The 18,101-nt window shown below is 58.7% G+C and overlaps 2 protein-coding genes across 4 annotated transcripts in view; one reads left to right on the forward strand and one right to left on the reverse strand.

Annotated features, from left to right (window-relative positions):
• The first annotated feature begins 251 nt into the window (after positions 1–251).
• Sirt6 (sirtuin 6) lies at positions 252–8,887 on the forward strand. Of its 2 annotated transcripts, XM_013505251.1 has the most exons (10): positions 252–340; positions 1,735–1,993; positions 2,392–2,622; positions 3,866–3,993; positions 4,990–5,172; positions 5,933–5,992; positions 7,040–7,135; positions 7,209–7,289; positions 7,935–8,058; positions 8,138–8,887. In XM_013505251.1, exons 3-10 carry the CDS (start codon positions 2,557–2,559, stop codon positions 8,450–8,452), a joined length of 1,053 nt encoding a protein of 350 aa, XP_013360705.1. In that variant the 5' UTR covers positions 252–340; positions 1,735–1,993; positions 2,392–2,556; the 3' UTR covers positions 8,453–8,887. The 2 variants fall into 2 exon arrangements, with proteins under 2 accessions (XP_013360705.1, XP_013360706.1); XM_013505252.1 differs by lacking the exon at positions 7,040–7,135.
• A 567-nt stretch (positions 8,888–9,454) lies between these two features.
• Positions 9,455–18,101, reverse strand: part of Creb3l3 (cAMP responsive element binding protein 3-like 3) — a 19,767-nt gene continuing 11,120 nt past the window's right edge. For both annotated transcript variants that reach the window (XM_005405813.1, XM_005405812.1), the window contains exons 4-12: positions 17,883–18,014; positions 17,297–17,585; positions 16,265–16,371; positions 14,472–14,606; positions 13,353–13,459; positions 11,944–12,012; positions 10,858–10,942; positions 10,587–10,683; positions 9,455–10,079 (exon numbers count right to left, since the gene is read on the reverse strand). In XM_005405813.1, coding sequence (XP_005405870.1) covers positions 9,763–10,079; positions 10,587–10,683; positions 10,858–10,942; positions 11,944–12,012; positions 13,353–13,459; positions 14,472–14,606; positions 16,265–16,371; positions 17,297–17,585; positions 17,883–18,014 — 1,338 coding nt within the window. In that variant the 3' untranslated portion in view covers positions 9,455–9,762. The remainder of the gene's footprint in view (positions 10,080–10,586; positions 10,684–10,857; positions 10,943–11,943; positions 12,013–13,352; positions 13,460–14,471; positions 14,607–16,264; positions 16,372–17,296; positions 17,586–17,882; positions 18,015–18,101) is intronic.

Here is an 18,101-nt window from a genome sequence, read left to right on the forward strand (position 1 = left end):
CCTAGGAGGGCAGATTTTATGGGTGGAGTTATTTCTGCCAAGGCAGAAATATCGTTTTCTCTGATGAACTCCTATTTGTCGCCTACAACCCAGTTCCAAAACCCCATGAGCTGATCAACTGTGCTTCAACAATCAGGGGCTTCCTGGGAGCTGGACACAGAGCTGAGGTGTCTGCATTGTGTGTGTTTGCCGGCTATTCAGACAGGAGACCCTTGCAGCTAAGCCCTGTGCTGGTCACCCAGGGCAGGTGCAGTCCGGCTGACTGCCATACGCGTGTGTTCGCATCCCTCCACCTGGACTGTGTTCTGCGCATGTGCGGACGTGACCGTCACGCTATGCCGTAAGTGCCCGGCGTCCTGCGCAGGACAGGGGCCTCTGTGAGGTCCTCGTCCGCCTCCCAGCGGGGGCTGCAGCGGGGGGCCTCCACCCCTCTGCCTGCCGGGGACGCCCCAACTGCTCCTGCCCGCTACTACGCACCTGGGGCCCTCTTCTCCCGCCTATCAGCCAGACGTCCGCCCGCCTGCCACTGCCCACCCACTGCGCCACCAGCTGCCGGTTTTCCGTGGCCTTCAGCCACGGCTGTCCACCTCCCCATCCACCGCTCTAACACCGTCCAGCCGCCCCCCGGCCCCCCCTCCCACCCAGCACCCGCCAACGCACCATCCTCCCACTCTGCACCCAACCACCCGCCGTCCCTCGGTCCACCCGCCGACCACCGACCCACCCATCCACCCGCTCGTCCGGCTGCCATCCATCCGCCAGTCCGTTTCCCACCACGCCCATCCATCCATTTCTCCGTCTGTCCCCCCAACCATCCGCTCCCCCACCCCGCCCACCCGAACGTCCATCCGTCTGCCCACCCGCAAACGTCTGTCCATCCGTCTATCCACCCAGCTCCCCGCCTCTCCACCCCCCCACCCAACACCCACCAACCCATCTGCCCATCCACCGCCAGCCCCTCTACCAACCAAAGCGTCCACTCACTCGCCAGCCACCCGACCCTTTTCCTCTGCCCCTGACTAAAGAAACCTCAGTCACACGTGGAGCAGGTGTGACAAGACGCCCGCGCAGTGCCCTCGGGTTGCCTGGGCGGGAGGGCGCGGCGGGTGGCGGGGAGGGGCGGCGCCCTCAGCCCAGGGGAGCTGCTTCCTAGGAGAGGTGGTGCTGGCCGCGCAGGGCCTGATGGCCGATGCGGCGCTGAGCAATGGTGGGAGACAGAGACACATCCTGCAGACCCCCGAGGCTGGGGGGCAGGCAGGGTGCGCGTGGGTCAGGTCAGGACCCAGTGCCCACCTCTGCTCTGCCCCGCACACGAGGGCTCCTGGGCCGAAGGGAGCCTCCACCAGGCCCGCACCCTCTTCCTGTCCTACCTCCCGCGGCTCTAGTGCCGAGCACCTGTCCCCAGCCCAGGTGGCTCCGGTTACCCACTCCCAGCTGGGCCGCGCTCGCACCAGTGCGGCGGTGACACCCGATCACCCAGGGGGCCGGGGACAGCCAGGGAGGAGACAGCTGGCGGTGGGGCTGCTGTTGGCCCTCGGGCTCGGGCGGGAAGACACCCAGCCTCTCCCCTGCTGTCCACGGACTGATCTCAGCTCCTGGAGCGAGCTCTCCCGCGCCCCCCGCCTTGGCGTTCGCAGTGTCCTCTCCCGGGAATGCTTTTTGTGCCCCTCGTGTCACCCGCAGTCTGCTCCTTCTTCCATCTATTTGATTTTCTTCCCTTTTTTTGGTACCGAGAATCGAACTCGGGGCCCCACGCTCGCCAGGCAGCGCCGTGCCGCTGAGATACATGCCCGGCCCCTTCTTCCGTGTAACTCCTACGGTCCTCAGCTCTGTGCTCCACACCCCGCACCCGCTTCCAGGAAACCTCACTGCACGTCCCCAGCCGGGCCAGGCGCCTCCCCTGAGCGCCCTCGTGCCCTGCGCCCTCTGTGGCTCTCAGCACACCCCACTCCCGCTGTCTCCGCTGCCTCCTCACACACGGCAAGCTGCAAAGGTAAGGACGGTGCTGTTTTTGCTGCTTCACATCAAGCAAGAGCTGAACACACGTCTCCTAACTGGGTCTTCCAGGCCACCAGCACCAATGGCCTTGATCAGCTTCTCCGTCCTGCAGGGGCAGCAGGGCTGGACCTGCAAGATGCAGATCCCCATCCTCCTGGGTTGTGCTCATGCAAAGCCCTCTTTTGCACCAGGGTCCTTGGTCTCCACTGTGTGAGACTGCCTGCTTCCTAATGAGTAAAAAAGTGAAAAGGGCCATTGACTACTTGTTCCCCTCATTTTAGAGGTGACCGGAAAACCTCTCTCCTGGGTAGCCACCCCAGCTTCCCGTCCCAGTCTTTGGGCAGTCCCCTCTTAGTAATTGCGAACATATTCAAATAGGCTTTTCTATTCCAGTACTTAAAATGGCTCCGACAGCGTCACCAGAAGGCGCATGCGTGGTAGAGGAAGCAGCAGGTCTCACAGGGTGGAAATACGTCTCCTCCTTCCCGGTCCCGCCCCACTTCCGGCGGAACCAGCCTCAACAAGGGAAACTTTATTGTTCCCGTTGAGGCAGCGACGATGTCGGTGAACTACGCAGCGGGGCTGTCGCCCTATGCGGATAAGGGCAAGTGTGGCCTCCCCGAGGTGAGTGCGGCGGGGGATCCTCGAAGGTCGCCTCCATGTCCACGAGCTGGGCAGGGCTGAGCACAGGCACCTGGGCATTGTAGAAACATCAGGAGGCACTTGAGGCTAGACAATGGGAGGGACTTCCCAGAGAGCGGGGCGCAGGGGGCGACACCACCTGAGCGCCCTGCGCGGGCCTCGCCCAACTTTGAGTCACCTGACTGGGGCCACGAGAGGGACAGGGTCGGGGACTGGCTGGTGGGCTGATGGGGAGGAGGAAGGAGTAGTTCCAGGACGGGACTCCGATGCCAGACCCTGGACAGGGCGTCAGAAAGGTCCTTCCAGCCACTAGGATGGTGACGGGGAACCTGTTAAAGCTTTCGGTGAGAACAGGCTGCGAGCGGCGGCATTTGTGCCACGGGTTCACCAGCGCCGCACTAGGAGGAGAAGCGCAGGGAGACGCCCACAGTGGGGCCTGGAGCGAGTCACCTGCCTCCTGGGACCCACGGGCTGGTCCCTTCATTCTGAGGTGCTTGTCCGACAGTCTACTGATGGACTGCTTTTCCTAGGACTGTTTTTTTCTTGTTGTTTTGTTTTTTTCCGGTACCGGGAATCGAACTCAGGACCTCACGCTTGCCAGGCAGGCGCTGTGCCGCTGAGCTAAATCCCCAGCCCCTTCCTGGGACTGTTATTTACTTTATTCCACAAACATTTCCCGAGCACCTACGGCAGCCCAGGCTTTATCTAAGTGTTGAGGTGTAGGCAGCAAACAGGCCAAGTCCCTGTTCTGTGGAGAAGACAGACAAGAGGTGCATTGAAACCAGGTGACTGGGGGAGGCATCAGTGTGGTGACACTGGGGCCGAAATCTAAAGGAAAAGGAGGAGAGAGCCATGGGAAGCTAGATCTGGGGAAGGAACATTCCCGGTGGAGAGCATGCCCTGTGCAAATGCCCTGGGGCAGCATGGAGCCCAGCACTGTACAGTAGCATCAAGGAGCCTGCATAGCTGGAGCAGAGGGAGTGAGTGGCAGAGAGGGAACGGGGGGGGGGGGGTCATACAGTTCTCTGTGCTGCAGGGAGGACTTCGGCTTTGGTCCGAGGGAGGTGGGGGCCATGGAGGGCTGAGGGCAGAGGAGGGCCATGAGGACGAGCTGCCTTTTCCAGTTCATTCTCCTCCCTGAGTAAGGGGAAACAGTCAGGCTGTGGTTCTTGCCCTTGCCACCTGGGAGACACATTTGGACCCCTCCATTCCTGTCTCCCACCAGATCTTTGACCCCCCGGAGGAGCTGGATCAGAAGGTGTGGGAGCTGGCCAGGCTGGTCTGGCAGTCATCCAATGTGGTGTTCCACACAGGCGCTGGCATCAGTACTGCCTCAGGCATCCCTGACTTCAGGTCTGTGAGCATGGAGGGGAAACTGGGGTGGGCCCGCCATCGTGCCAGGGGCTTCCCTGCAGCAGCAGAGCTCATCCCACTGCCTTTCGTCTGAGTACCTAGTACTAGGGATGGGAAAGACCCATCCATGAAGTTACAGCCAGCATCCTACTTCCCTCATTGGCTAGAACCTGGTCAACTGATCTGAATCCAGCTCCAAGGGATGCTGGGAAAACCTGATCACCTGACCTTACCTAGTGCAAAGGATGTTGAGAAAACATGGTCACCTGATCTTACCTAGCCGCAAGACATGCTGGGAAATGTATTTTTTAGACAGACAGCTGACCACATGCTTGGATTGAATTACCATAGGGAAATTCAGTATTAGGGACTGTTAATTTCATGCACACCCAGAAACATTTTCCTATAGGAGTTGGTGTCAGGTAAGTGGCTTTACCTTTGGGAACTCTTTCCTCACCCCTAAATGAAGGTGTGAGACCATATACCAATTGAAATCCCCACTGCATCTAACAGCCTGTGTTAGGCAAGAGTTGTTGGTGAAAAGCAAGGGTCTTGCCGGGCGTGGTGGCCCAAGCCTGTAAACCCAGCACGCGGGATGCTGAGGCAGGAGGATCGCCAGGAGTTCAAGACCAGCCAGAACTACGTAGTGAGACCCTGCCTCAAAAAAACGAAAACAAAACAAGACCTCAGCATCACCCAGCCCGGGATGAGGCTCAGGGCAGCAGCAGTAGCCAAGCGTTTGCTGAATAAATAATTAAACACTGCTTACCTGTACATCCCCCCACCTCTCCCTTTTTCTTTCCATCTCCGCCCAATTCTGCCTGTCTTGCTTTCTCTCCTTTCTCTCTGTCCTTCTACGTCTCTCTGCATCCGCCAATCTCTAATTCTCTCTTTTTGCCTGGTTCTACCCCTGCGTCCTTCTCTCTTGTCGCCGCGTCCGTTTCTCTCCCATTCCGTGTCTCCCTACCCCTCTCCCCGCCCCGCCCGCGGCCGCAGGGGCCCGCACGGCGTGTGGACCATGGAGGAGCGGGGCCTGGCGCCCAACTTCGACACGACCTTCGAGAGCGCGCGGCCCACACGCACGCACATGGCGCTGGTGCAGCTGGAGCGCGTGGGGCTGCTGCGCTTCCTCGTCAGCCAGAACGTGGACGGGCTGCACGTGCGCTCCGGCTTCCCCAGGTACGGCGCCCCCTCCCCGCTCCGGACACGGCCCCCCTCGAGCTTCGGAGCCCCGCCCAGCACCCAGCACCGCCCCGGCGCTGCCCCTAGGGGCCCTCGGATGCCGCGGGGCATCGCTGGCTGGGGCACCCTGGCCCTCAGGCTCTGCTGCGAGGATGTTGGGGCTGTCAGGCAGGTTGTAGAGTTTGCAGTTTGTTTCATTGTTGTTCACCATTGAGGATGGAACCCAGCGTCTGCACACTGAGCTCCATCTACAGCCATTTTTAAATTTTTTTATTTTTGGGCCTTTTTGAGATAAGGTGTCCTTATGCAGTTCAGGGTGGGCTTGAGCTCACTTTGTAGCCCAGGCTCGTCTTGAATTTGCTACAATACTCCTGCCTCGGCCTCCCAAGTGCTGGGATTACAGGGGAGCATCACCACACCCCGCCACACCTTCTCAACATTTGGGAAATTGAATTCCTGTCCTTCCAACCCAGCCACACTAGGTTCCCTTCCTCTTACAGAGGGGCGTGGCATTTTGTGAAGGGAATGGGTGCCTGCGGGCAGAGGTGGGGTCGGTTGTGTGGTTAATGATCCCTCAGGCTCAGAGAGGTTGAGCTCCCTGCCCAGGGGTGCACAGCATGCAGACGGGGCATCAGAGCTGGAAGAGCAGACAGAGGGCGTCAGTGGGCTCTGGATGAGGGCCTGGGGTGGTGTCCCTGAGGAGGGAGGGTATCCGGGGAGCCCTCCCACCACTGAGCCACTTCCTGCCTGCCCCCAGGGACAAACTGGCGGAGCTGCATGGGAACATGTTCGTAGAAGAATGTGCCAAGTGTAAGATGTGAGTGTCACGTGGCGGGTGTGGGGGGACTCTGCAGCTGGCCCTGAGGTCTGTCACAGTGCAGGGGAACCTGCACAGGCCAAGCAATGGCCCCAGGGTCCAGGGGCATGAGGAGGAAGGCCCAGGGAGGAAGCAGAGTCAAGCTTGTTTCCTGGGGCTTCAGAAGCGGGTGACTGAAGGGGGGCGAGGGCTCCAGTTTACAGAAGTGACATCTCATGGGGTTGCAGGCCAGAAGGCCAAGGCATGGTGGCTGGGGGGCTGGGCCCTCAGAAACTCTCGGGGCAGCCCTCCCTATCTCCCTGGTCCTGGTGGTGGCTGCAGACCTGGCTTTAAATCGCTAAGTTGCCCACATTGGGCTTGAACTGGCAATCCTCCTGCCTCAGCCTTCTACCATGCTGGGATTATAGGTGTGCGTCGCTGCACCTGGCTGTCTTCTCCCTTATAAGGATGCCAGTCATGGACCCTCATCCAGTGGGGTCTCATTTTAAATCTGCAGAAGACAAGAACTGTATCATCAACTTGTGCTGAACCTAAGCCATGGGTCCGTAGGCTTTTGTGTAAAGGACCAGGGTCAGTATGCCCAGCTCCAGGTGCCAGCCTGGCTCCACTGTGACTGCTTCTCTGTGCCAGCATCGTGAGGAGACCACCAGAAGCAACCTGCAGACATGCCCGTGGCTGCGTACCGACAAAACTACAAAACTCACAGGCTGAGAGCCAGCTGTGAGGAAAGGGCCACGGCTTGCTGTCCCTTGACCTAGATTCACCCGTCCTGAACATTTCGCCACACGTGGTTTCTCCTTCTCCTATAATTAATGCCATTTAAGAGCAGATCACAGTCTGGGCGTGGTGGCTCACACCTATCATCCCAGCTACTCAGGACACTGAGGCAGGAGAATTTCAAGTTTGAGCCCAGCCTGGGCGACTTAGCTAGATCTGTCTAAAATGCAAAAGGCCCTGGTTCCGTCTCTAGCACCACCCAAAAAAACCACAAGAGTTGCCCACGCAGGGCTGCTGGCGGGCTCATCCACCCTTCTCCTCCTGACACAGGCAGTATGTCCGGGACACAGTCGTGGGGACCATGGGCCTCAAGGCCACTGGCCGGTTCTGCACAGTGGCCAAGGCACGGGGACTGCGGGCTTGCCGGTGAGTGACTGTCCCTGAGGCCCAGACACCCATGGGGCAAAGGGCGCACTGACCCCTCAACTTGCCTCTGCAGCGGGGAGCTGAGAGACACCATCTTGGACTGGGAAGACGCCCTGCCTGAGCGGGACCTGGCTCTCGCCGATGAGGCCAGCAGGTCTGATGTCCCTGCTTGTACCTGTGCTGGGGGTGGTGGACAGGCCAGGAACAGGCAGAAACAAGCTGGCCAGCCTGCAAGGCTGGGGATGGGCTTGGAGGTTGGGTCAGAAAGGCTTCCTAACCCAGCATGTACACACGGCTGTCATCCCAGCACTGTAGGAGGCTGAGGCAGGAGGATGCCAAGTTCAAGCCCAGCCTGGGAAATTTAGTGAGACCCTATCTCAAAAACTAAAGAGGGTTGGCGAGAGAGAAAACCGGGGCTGTAGCTCAGCTGCACAGAGCCTGCCTGTCAAGCACGAGGTCCTGAGTTCGGATTTCCCGTATCAAGAAAAAAAGAAAGGCAGGCAGGCAGGCTTCCTTCAGCAGGACTTCCCCTCCCCCATCCGTCCTCATGGCCCCAGCAGCTGCTGCTGGAGGGAACCAGGGCTGCAGCAAAACGAGTTTTCTGTGCAGACCCGGCACACACAGTACTGCTGCCAATGCAGGGCCGAGGTCTGCCGTCCCCACCCCCAGGCTGTTGGGCAGAGGGGAGGGCAGGGGCAGTACCCAGGCCTTGGCTGGACCCCAGGGCCACCTCTGGGTGTTGGCAGGAGGAGCCAGCAGGGCCTCGGCACTAAGCCGGTGTCCTGATCCCTGTCCCCAGGAACGCGGACTTGTCCATCACCCTGGGCACCTCCCTGCAGATCCGGCCCAGCGGGAACCTGCCCCTGGCCACCAAGCGCCGAGGCGGCCGCCTGGTCATCGTGAACCTGCAGCCCACCAAGCACGTAGGTGCCCAGCCACCCCTGCCCCGCCCGGTGCCCCCACACCCCGCGCATGCCCCGCCCTGACCCTCCCGCCCCGCAGGACCGCCAGGCCGACCTGCGCATCCACGGCTACGTGGACGATGTGATGGCCAGGCTCATGGGACACCTGGGGCTGGACATCCCCACCTGGCACGGGCCCCGTGTGCTAGAGCAGGCACTGCCCCCGCTGCCCCGGCCGCCTGCGCCCAAGCTTAAGGCCAAAGACGACAGTGACGAAGACTCCACGGCCCACCTCAATGGCTATGTGCCCGCCTGGCCCAAGCCCGAGCCATGCAGCCCCAAAATGGAGCGGCCCGACAGCCCGGCCCCTCCCCGGCCCCCCAAAAGGCTGAAGGCTGAGGCAGTGCCCAGCTGACCAGTGGGCTGGGGAGGGCGGGGAGTTTTCTAGGAACTGCGCGTGTTTTGTAACGGTGTCTCTTTGGTACTTGGCTTCGTCCCCCGGGCCCTCAGGATGCTGAGAGCTGGGCGTTCTCCCCCACGTGTGGCTCCTCTGGCTCTGGGACATCCGGTGGGGCCAGGAAGCAGCCACCCCCAAGGCTGCCAGCCCAGGTGTCCGCTGGCCGGGGCCCCAGCCTCTGACTCAGGGTGCGCCGGGCAGGGTGGCCGGGCCCTCCCGTTTTCCGGCCTGCTCTGAATGGGTTCCGCGTCCGCTGGGACCCCTTCCTTATCTCTCGATCTCCTCCAAGACACCTTCACGGACCCTGAGGAGGGGAACACGGGAGCCTGCACCGGCTTCCTGCCAGCTTCCCGGGCGCCACCAGGGCAATAAAAGCAGAGCTCCTGTCCTGCAGCTGAGTGTGTTTCAGGCCCCTGTGTGGCCAGGCGGGGTGGCACACGCCTGTCAATCCCGGCTGCTCTGGAGGCTGGGGCCAGAGACGGCAAGTTCAAGGTCAGCCTGGGGAACTTAGCAACTTAGCACGACCCTGTCTCTGTAAAAAATAAAAAGTGCTGGGACCGTAGCTCAGCGTGAAGGTCCTGGGTTCCTCCCCGGTACTGAAAAAAGAGAAAGCAAACATCCGCCGTCTCCTTCCAGGCTCTGCACCCCTTTGCTGAGAGAGCCTCTGTGGGGGCCCCAGCAGCTGCTCACCGCCCACCGCAGAGGCTCCACCAAGGCCCCTCGGCCTCCCCAGCGTGTGCTTGGGTTTCCGCTGGTGCTGCCTCGGTTTCCTCATCCGTTCATGGGGCGCCTCTACCTTATGGGCCCCTGGCTCCCTGGACCCCCCCGCTGCCGCCCCAGCCCCATGGGGACCTGGCCCTGCCTGGCCCTGCCTGGCCCTGCCTGGCCAAGCCTGTCCTTTGGGGAGACCTGGGAACCCGAAACTCCTCTCCATTTCTCTCCCCACCACGGCCAGCCGTGTTCTGTCAAAATACTTTATTCAGGCTCGGAAAGTCTTAGAAAAGGGGGTGCTCGTGGCTGTGGCCACACCAATGTCCAGAGAGGTTCCTGGGGTGCTGGGGCGCCAGGAAGCCCCAGGCGGGCACAAGGGGCCTTTCTGGGGTGCTTCTCAGACTTTGTCCTCTGAGGCCTGTTTCAGGGGCCGTCGGTCCTGGGTGCAGCTGTGAACTTGAGTGTCCCTGCTGGACGCTCCAGCCCCACGCCCCCAGGGTCTGTTGCTGTCCATGCCAGGGCCCTTGAAGCGCCCCAAGCCCAGGGCCCAGGGGTGCTCAGAGCTCCTCCCCTGCCGCCTCCAGCCCCGCATGCCCGGGGCTCAGCACCCACTCTGGCGCCACCCAGCTCAGCACGGTGGCCCAGCCCAGCTGCCCCGTCGAGTTGCCCAGGGCCAGGCTCGAGTTGTCCAGCTCTTTCGTGGTGTTACCCAGCGCCGGCTTGTCCAAGAAGCCCCCCAAGTCTGCCCCCAGGCTGCCTGGGGACCCTTGCTGGGTTGCGGTGTCTGGCTGGGAGCCTGGGGTGTTGGGACCTGATGCGGTGTCCCCCGGGGCCACGCGTGAAGCTGCGTCACTGTGCAGTGTCCTGGAGAAGACTGAGTGGAGTTTGGGGGTCAGGAGGGATGGGATGAGGATTGCAGTCCTGTCCTTACCTGATCCCTGGCAAGCTCAGGAATCACTCTTTCAGGGGTCTCCTGCACCCCAGGGATTGAGGGTGCAGAGGGGACTTTTTTTTTTAATACTGAGGGTGGAACCCACAGCCTTTGCACTGAGATACAACCCCTGCCCTTTTTTGGGGGGCGTGGTACTAGAACTCAAACTCAGGACCTTGCACTTGCCAGAGAGGCGCTTATGCCACTGAGCTAAATCCCCAGCCCCTCCCCCTTCCCACCCCGCCACAGGGAATCGAACTCACAACCTTGCACTTGCCAGGCGGGCGCTATGCCGCTGAGCTAAATCCCCAGCCCCTCCCTCCCCTTTTTTATTAAGTCAGAGTCTTGCTAAGTTGCCCAGGCAGGGCTTAAACTTGGGATCCTCCTGCCTCAGCCTCCCACAGTGCTGGATGACAGGCGTGTGCCCGGCACCAGGCGAGGAACACCTACCTCGTACGGGTGCGAAGTCCCCGGGGCTCTCAGCTTTGTTGAAGGCGAAGGGGCTGATTGATGGGAGGATGATGAGGGCGCATGACAACAGCAAGACCTGCAGGAGATGGGCCAGGGTCACCCCATCCCTCCTGTGCCCAGAAGGGGAACTGAGGCACAGGAGAGCAGAGGATCAAGCTTGCGCTGGACTGAAAGTCTGCTCCCCTCCTGTGCCATCGCCACGACCCCCCGCTGAGGCCGGAACCCCCCACTGTGCCGGGCAGGGACTCACAGCGATGCAGGTGCCCGTCGGGGCGGACTTGCCAGTGGACTGCACCACGAGCGCCTGGAGTTTCTTCAGCTGCTCCAAGAGGGACCTCAGAGGAAGGAGAGGCCGCAGTTCTCACTGCATAGCCCAGGCTGGCCTCAAACTCACAGTGATCCTCCTGCCTCAGCCTCCTGAGTGCTGGGATGACAGGCATGCGCCACCATACCCGGCCAAGGTCCTCCATCATAATTGAAGTCAAAGTCCTCCCTGCAGCCCACAGTCCCCTCTTCACCTCCCCTCCTCCCTCTGCTGCAGCCACGCAGCCTTCTTACTGTTCTGTACCATCGGGCTCCATGCTGCCCCAGGGCCTTTGCACGGCTGTGCCCTATATGCTAAGGACACTGCTCCCCTAGATACTGTGTAGCTGGTTCTTTCTCATCCTTCTCAGTGAAGCCTCAGGGCCTCCCTGTCTGCAGTGACCCCTCCTGGCCCTCTAACACTTGACCCCATTTGGCTTTGCTCCCAAGCAGAATTATTGTCTAGGATTTTGTGCGTGGTGAGCACATCACTCCGTGGACTGTGGATCCTCCCAGTAGAGAGACTGTCTGCTGCTCTGCTCCGTGCTGTGGCCCCATTGCCCAGAACTTTGCTGGGTACACAGCAGAGGCTAAATTAACATGGAGTAAACAGGTGTACCTCTTCTGTCACTGGGACAGAATGAGGTGTAGCCTCCAGCACAACTCACTGCCAGCCTCTACCTGGTGCATACACTGTCTCCACCACCTTCTCCCTAGCAAACTCTTACACACCTGTCAAAACCCTTAGTCCAAATCCCCTCTCTGCAGCCTGCATCCTTCATTTATTTATTTATTTTTTTGTGTGTGTTTTGTTTTTTTTGGTACCGGGAATTGAACTCACGACCTCGCACTTGCCAGGCAGGCGCTGTGCTGCTGAGCTAAATCCCCAGCCCCAGCCTGCCTCCTTTAGAGACAGACCCCTTACTCCTTGCTCCTTCCTGCTGCCTCACGACCCTCTGCCATTCACCCCACTCTCCTGCAGGACACTCGGGCTGCCCCCCTCGTCCTTGGCCCTGGCTGTGCACGGACTCACAGATTCTGCTTCTCCAGATGCAAGACCTTCCGCTGCAGCTCCTGGTTCTGGGTGGTGCAGGCTGACATTCTGCAGGGACAGTGGCATTCAGATGTACCGGTCACCCCATGGCCCTGTGGGCAGGTCCCCAAGAGGCCCACTTTACAGCCAGAGGACCCAAGGGCAGAGACAGGAAATCACTTATCAAAAGCCACCCAGCAAGGCTGTGACGGGACCTGGGTTTTGTTCTGTTTTGTTAAGACTGGGTCTCACTGTGTTGTTACCCAGGCTGGCCCTGAACTCCTGGGCTCAAGCGATCCTGCCTCAGCCTCCTGAGGAGCTGTTTAGGGCCAGGATTCAAAGCCAGATCTGTTGGTTTCTGGGTCCCACCTCTGCACTGGGGAGAGGGATCATCAAGGTGGAGCCCCGGCGTTGGGAAAGAATGCCAAAATCACAGTGACCCTTCTGGGACCCTGAGACTCAAACGAGACCACATCGCAGTACTGCCTCCCTGGGACTTTGGGCCGCTTCTGTGTCTGGTCTCAGTCCCCTCATCTATAGAATGGGGATGCAACTGGGTGTGGTGCCACCTGCCTGTAATCCCAGCACTTGGGGGGCTGAGGCAGGAAGAGCTCAGGTTTGAGCCCAGCCTGTGCAATTTACCAACTTAGCAAGGCCCATCTTAAAAACTAAAAGCAGTTGAGGGTATAGCAGTAAAAGAAAGAAAAAGAAATCAATGCATTAAAACTACAGTTGGATAGGAGGAAAAGGCAGAAAGTCATTATTAAGTAAAAAGAAAAAAGTACACAAATCCCTGGCAAGACTGATCAAAAAGTGTACGGCAGAGAGAAGCACAAATGAACAGTATAAGGAATTAAAAAGGAATAATTGTAGGCACTGCAGAGGTTAAAAATAATAGGAGCTAGCTAAGAATAATTTTACATGAATGAATTTGAGTGGACAGCTTCCCAGGAAACTCTGGCCCCCGCAGACCAACTCGGGAAGAAACAGAAAAGCCAGCAGGCCTGCATCACTCAACAAGGTCATTCTCAGGTCAAAATGTGTGCTGCTTCTACGTTTTCTTTTTCTTGGTCTTCAACTGAGCTATTTCCCCAGCCCTTTTCTGGTTTTTCATTTTAAGACAGGATCTTGCCAAAGTGCCCAGGCTGGGCTCCAACCTGAGATCCTCCTGCCTCAGCCTCCCAGAGTGCTGGGATGACGGGTGTGTGCCACCAGAGCCCAGCTGACGCCACATCTTTATCCAGGGGAGAAAGCATCCCTGAAGCACGCCCCCCCTAATGTCTTTTCCTCCCTCTGACCAGTAAGAGAAGAAAGGTAAGGCCCTAAAAACTGCAACGTCAGTCACACTGCCGTCCTTTATCTGGGCTTCCGTTTCCCCGTGAGTGTGAAGTCCAGGCTCCCAGCATTACCGGGTCTCCAGGCCGTCGATGTATTCCTTCTTCTTTTTCCTGCTTTCTTGAGCCGACTGTTTGTTGCGGATTTTCCGGCGGATCTTTTTCAGCACGCGCTCCTCATACTGCCAAGTGACATGGGGTGCGGACCAGGTCAGCGGGTGTCCTCAGTCCTTATTTTTTATTTCGACATAGGGTCTCTTTAAGTTCCCCAAAATGGGCTCAGACTTGCATCCTCTTGCCTCAGCCTCTAGAGTGCTGGGATAACAGGTCTGCACCTCGCTGGGGTCCCTCCAAATCGTATAAAATTAGTAAAGGCCACCCTCGTTGGCCTTGGTGCCGCAGCGCCACCGTGTGGCCATCTCTGGGATCAGCACCTTTCCCACAGCCAGCCCCTTGGACTCATTACTGTCTTCAAATGTAACAGCAAAAACAGCTTTAGTGGTACACTCCCGTAATCCCGTGATCCCAGCATCCGGGAGGCTGAGGCAGGAGGATCGCCACGAGTTCGAGGCCAGCCGGGACTACATCCCCAGACCCTATCTAAAATTTAAAAAATAACACCCACAACTGCAAACAAAATGAAGTATTGGCGTTGAAAGGAACAAGCCAGTAGGACTGCAGCAATCGAAACAGCCCAAGCAGCTATTCGGCCTTCCACTGTTGCAGGGGGAACCTGGGAACAGCAGGCTGTGGACATTGAATTTTTATGTGCAGTTGCCTGATCAGAAAACGTTAGCAACCAGTTCGACCAATTCAAGGGTTGCTAAAATGCACAAGATCCTAATGAAAACATGTCTACAGGCCATACTTAGATTTGGGACATTTGTTTTGTAAGCTCTGGTGTAAAAAGGGCAATAGCAAGACATGTCAAGCCAGGCACGGTGGAGCACACCTCTCAGCACTCTGGGAGGCTGAAGCAGGAGGATCCCAAGTTCAAGCCCAGCCGGGGCAACTTAGCCACTTAGCGACATCTTGTGCTGCAGGTTCTGGATTGAATTTAGGGGGGCCCTTGAGCTGATTTTCTGGATCCAGAGACAGATGTGCTAATCTTAGTGTGGGCAGCCTAAAGGTGAGCCCAGTGGGCAGGTCATACGGGAAGACGGGAAAGCTGGGGCCAGGGTGTCCCCTATGCACCTTGGTGAGGGGCAGCTGGGTAGGCAGGGCGACCCCCTCCTTGGCCAGCAGCTTCTTCTCGTCCTCCGTCAGCACCAGCTCCTGGCAATGGCCATTCCCGGGTCGCAGGAGGTAGGCGGCGGACAGGTGCTGCTGCTACAGAAAAACCAGGGGAATCACGTTGGACACGGGCTGAGCAGGAGCCTGGGGCCAGGAAAGAGGCCGCACATCTGAGAAATGATCAATCCATCAGCTGCAGAACCCCCATGGCAACAGGGCTCAGAATACCCACATACTGGCCCCGGACCCGGCCAGCCATCTGCTTGCTGAAACTGAACCTGCAGAGAGCCTCCCGGGGCCGAGGGAGACGCGTACAAAAGTTGTTCACAAACATCACTGACGTGGTGCTGGGGATGTAGCTCAGCAGCACAGCGCCTGCCTGGCAAGCATGAGGTCCTGAGTTCGATTCCCAGAACCAAAAAAAGAAAAGTCACTAACAGCTACTCCTGAGCACCTACTATGTTCCAGGCACTGTGCTGGGCTGTGAACCCTCACTGCAGCACAGCCAAGTAAGGAAATGACAGGAAGGGAGAACAACAGCCAGCAAACAGAGCGGGTTGGGAAAGCACGGCCCGTCCATGCCATGGACCCAGGACTACACAGTGTGGGGAAGGAGGAGGACAGCCACCTCGTCCTGAGATGGGCAGTTGCTGACATGAAGGGTTACATTAAGAAATGAAAAAGCACCCAGGGGTGGTGGTGCATGCCTGTAACCCCAGCACTCAGGAGGCTGAGGCAAGCAGATCCCTGAGAGTTTGAGACCAGCCTGAATTATACAGCAAGACCTTGTTTCAAAAGAGGAGGAGGAGGAGGAGGAGGAGGAAGAGAAATAATGAGGGAACAGCTGGACATGGTGGCACACACTTGCCATTCTAGTATTGTAGGAGGCTGAGGCAGGAGCATCCCAAATTCAAGCCCAGCCTGGACAACTTAGTAACTTAGTGAGACCCTGTCTCAAAATAAAGAGGACTGGGAATGGGTCTCAGTGTGTCCTGCATTCAATCCCCACTACCACAAATGAATAAAGAAATCAGCAAGGACTGTTATGTGCAGTACATTACTTTTTTTTGGTTTTTATTTGTTTTTTTGAGACAAGGTCTCACTATGTAGTTCAGGCTGGCCTTGAACTCACTGTGTACCCCAGGCTGGCCTTGAGTTCACAGTGATCCTCCTGCCTCAGCCTCCTGAGTGCTTGGACGACAGGTATGCACCACGACACCCAACATGTCTAATTAAGGCTGGCCTTGAGTTCACAGTGATCCTCCTGCCTCAGCCTCCTGAGTGCTTGGACGACAGGTATGCACCACAACACCCAACATGTCTAATTAAGACAACAAAATCCCTATCTTCAGGGTGGCTGTGATTCTATAAATAATAAATCAAAAGCATTTAAGCTGGCTATGGTGACACATGCCTGTAATCTCAGCATTTAGGAGGCTGAGACAGGAAGATTGCTGTGAGTTCAAGGCCAGTTTGGGCTAATAGTGAGACCCCCATCTCACACAAAACAAGCCTGGGCCACGATGCCTGGCTTAGGTGATTTATTTTTAATTTTTTTCTCTAGTCCTACCTATAGTGGACAGTGACCAAGGCCAGGCCACAGTAATGGACCCGGAACTGGTACCCACTGGCTTCTCTGTCCCCTTTGGCTGACCCCTGTCCCTCTTAGTGACTTGTTCTTGCAGTCTCTGAAGCAAGATGTCTGTGTCCCTGAGCCACCCACTCCAAGGCCGGGGCCCAGCTGGGGTGTTCACCTGGTCCCCGCTGCCACCGGCCAGCAGGAGCTCCTTCACGGTCAGGTTGAAGCGGGAGGGCGAGCCGGCGTGCTGCTCGGGGTAGAGGCCCCCTGCACTCCACATGTCTGCCGGGAGGGAGGAGACGGACAGGGAGGGCTCAGGTGGGCGGCCGCGGCCCAGCCTGTCCACATCAGCCCGGGAGGGTTGCCACTGCTCTCCGTGCCCCTGGGCCTCCTGCCGCCACCGGGGATGGAGTGCAGTGTGCAGCCCTCAGTTCAGTCTCTAGCACTGAGCAAAGGAAATCCAATTTAAGAAGCGTATGACACCGTCAGAGGCCCACTACCCACCCAGAAGGGAGTGGTGAGATTTGCAGCCGTCGGGCAGGGACCAGGCCAGGTTTCCCCCTAGCTCCATCCCTTCGGTGCCCGGCACACAGTAGGCTCACAGCTTTTGAGCACACACTCAGGCCAAGGGGCCTCAGCTTCGATCCCGACTGGGAGGAGCTGGGTGACCTCAGGTAAGTGACTTCCCGTCTCTGAGCCTCCGTCTCACCAACTCTCCAGGAAAAGAGCCCTTCATCAGACTAAGGGACAAAGGCCACTCAGCGGCCACGTATCTCCACCAGGGCTGTGCCTGGCCCATCACGGGTCTCGATCGATGTCCCCGGAGTAAATCATTATTGATCTGGCATCTGATACGGCCGTACCCTAGTCCAGAGGAACAGCTTGAGGCCCGGACACCTCATAATCTCTTCCCTTTTATTTTTTTCTCCTTTGCGGTGCTGGGGATGGAACCCAAGGCCTTCGCACTGAGCTCCATCAGCAGCCCTTTTTAATTTTTTATTTAGAGACAGGGTCTCACTAAGTTGCTAGTTGCCCAGGCTGAGCTTGAATTTGGGATCCCCCTGCCTCAGCCTCCCCAGTGGCTGGGATGATACGCGTGGCCAGCTTGGTTCTGGCTTAACCTCACACACTCTTGTCACCCCATTTCCAGAATGGGCCCAGGAGTGGAGTGAGCTCTGGGACCCTCCGCCCCTCCCAGGGAACTCACCCAGGTCTATGGCCACAGAGGCCTCCGGCACCTGTGTCCCGGGAGGCCTGGCAGGACCTGAGGGGCCGGGGAGGTAGGAAGGGCAGCAGCCTTCAGCGGAATGGCAGCTGGCCGGGGTAGTGCCTGGCCCCCCGCCACGTGGAGGGCTGTCCTGGGGGTCGGAGGGCAGGTCGTCAGAGATGCCGCTGTCGCTGGCCGCAGGGGACCAGGTCGGGGAGCTGGAGGCTGAGTCACTGGGGCCCAGGATGGAGCTCAGGAAGTCGTCGGAGTCTGAGCCTGGCGGTGCCTGCTGAGAGGCAGAGGAGGGGTGGGAACAGGATTGCTGTGTGACCTGGTAGGAACTGCCAGCCCTCTCTGGACCTCGCGTCCTTTCTCAAGCTAGAGCTAAGGCTCCCTCCTCTGAGGGTGTTTGGGGCTGGAATGAAATAAAGCCGCTAGCAGGGAAACACTCCACTTGGCGGGAGCCCCAGGTTTGTGTTTGGACTTGGTTCCAAGCTGCTGGCTGTCTCTGAGCCTCCACCCGCCCGCCCGGAAGAAGGAACGGACGCCAGGGCACACACGTTGTTCCCATGGACCAGCAGCTCACCTGGTCCTTGGCAGCGCGGCCCCAGCCGTCGGGCAGCTCCACATGTCGCAGGATGCCGTCCTGCCTGTCAAAAAGGAGGTCCAGGAGCTCCAGGCTGTCAATGGGACCCATGGCACAGGCGGGCGATGCCATCTGGGGCAAAGAGACAGGTGTGAGGCCCGCAGCTCCCCACCCTGCAGCTGTGCAACCCCGGGGCAGGAGCCCAGCTTTTTTTCCTTT

The sequence above is a fragment of the Chinchilla lanigera genome, unplaced genomic scaffold (assembly GCF_000276665.1).
Source record: "Chinchilla lanigera isolate Chin_1 unplaced genomic scaffold, ChiLan1.0 scaffold00094, whole genome shotgun sequence".
Taxonomy (NCBI): Eukaryota; Metazoa; Chordata; class Mammalia; order Rodentia; family Chinchillidae; genus Chinchilla; species Chinchilla lanigera.

What these genes read in the sequence shown, in the direction of transcription:
- Sirt6 (XM_013505251.1), top strand. Translation starts at nt 2,557, where the DNA reads ATGTCGGTGAACTACGCAGCGGGGCTGTCGCCCTATGCGGATAAGGGC. An exon ending in GTGCGCTCCGGCTTCCCCAG is followed by an intron (nt 5,173 to 5,932) that starts GTACGGCGCCCC and finishes GCCTGCCCCCAG; the next exon opens with GGACAAACTGGCGGAGCTGC. An exon ending in GAATGTGCCAAGTGTAAGAT is followed by an intron (nt 5,993 to 7,039) that starts GTGAGTGTCACG and finishes CTCCTGACACAG; the next exon opens with GCAGTATGTCCGGGACACAG.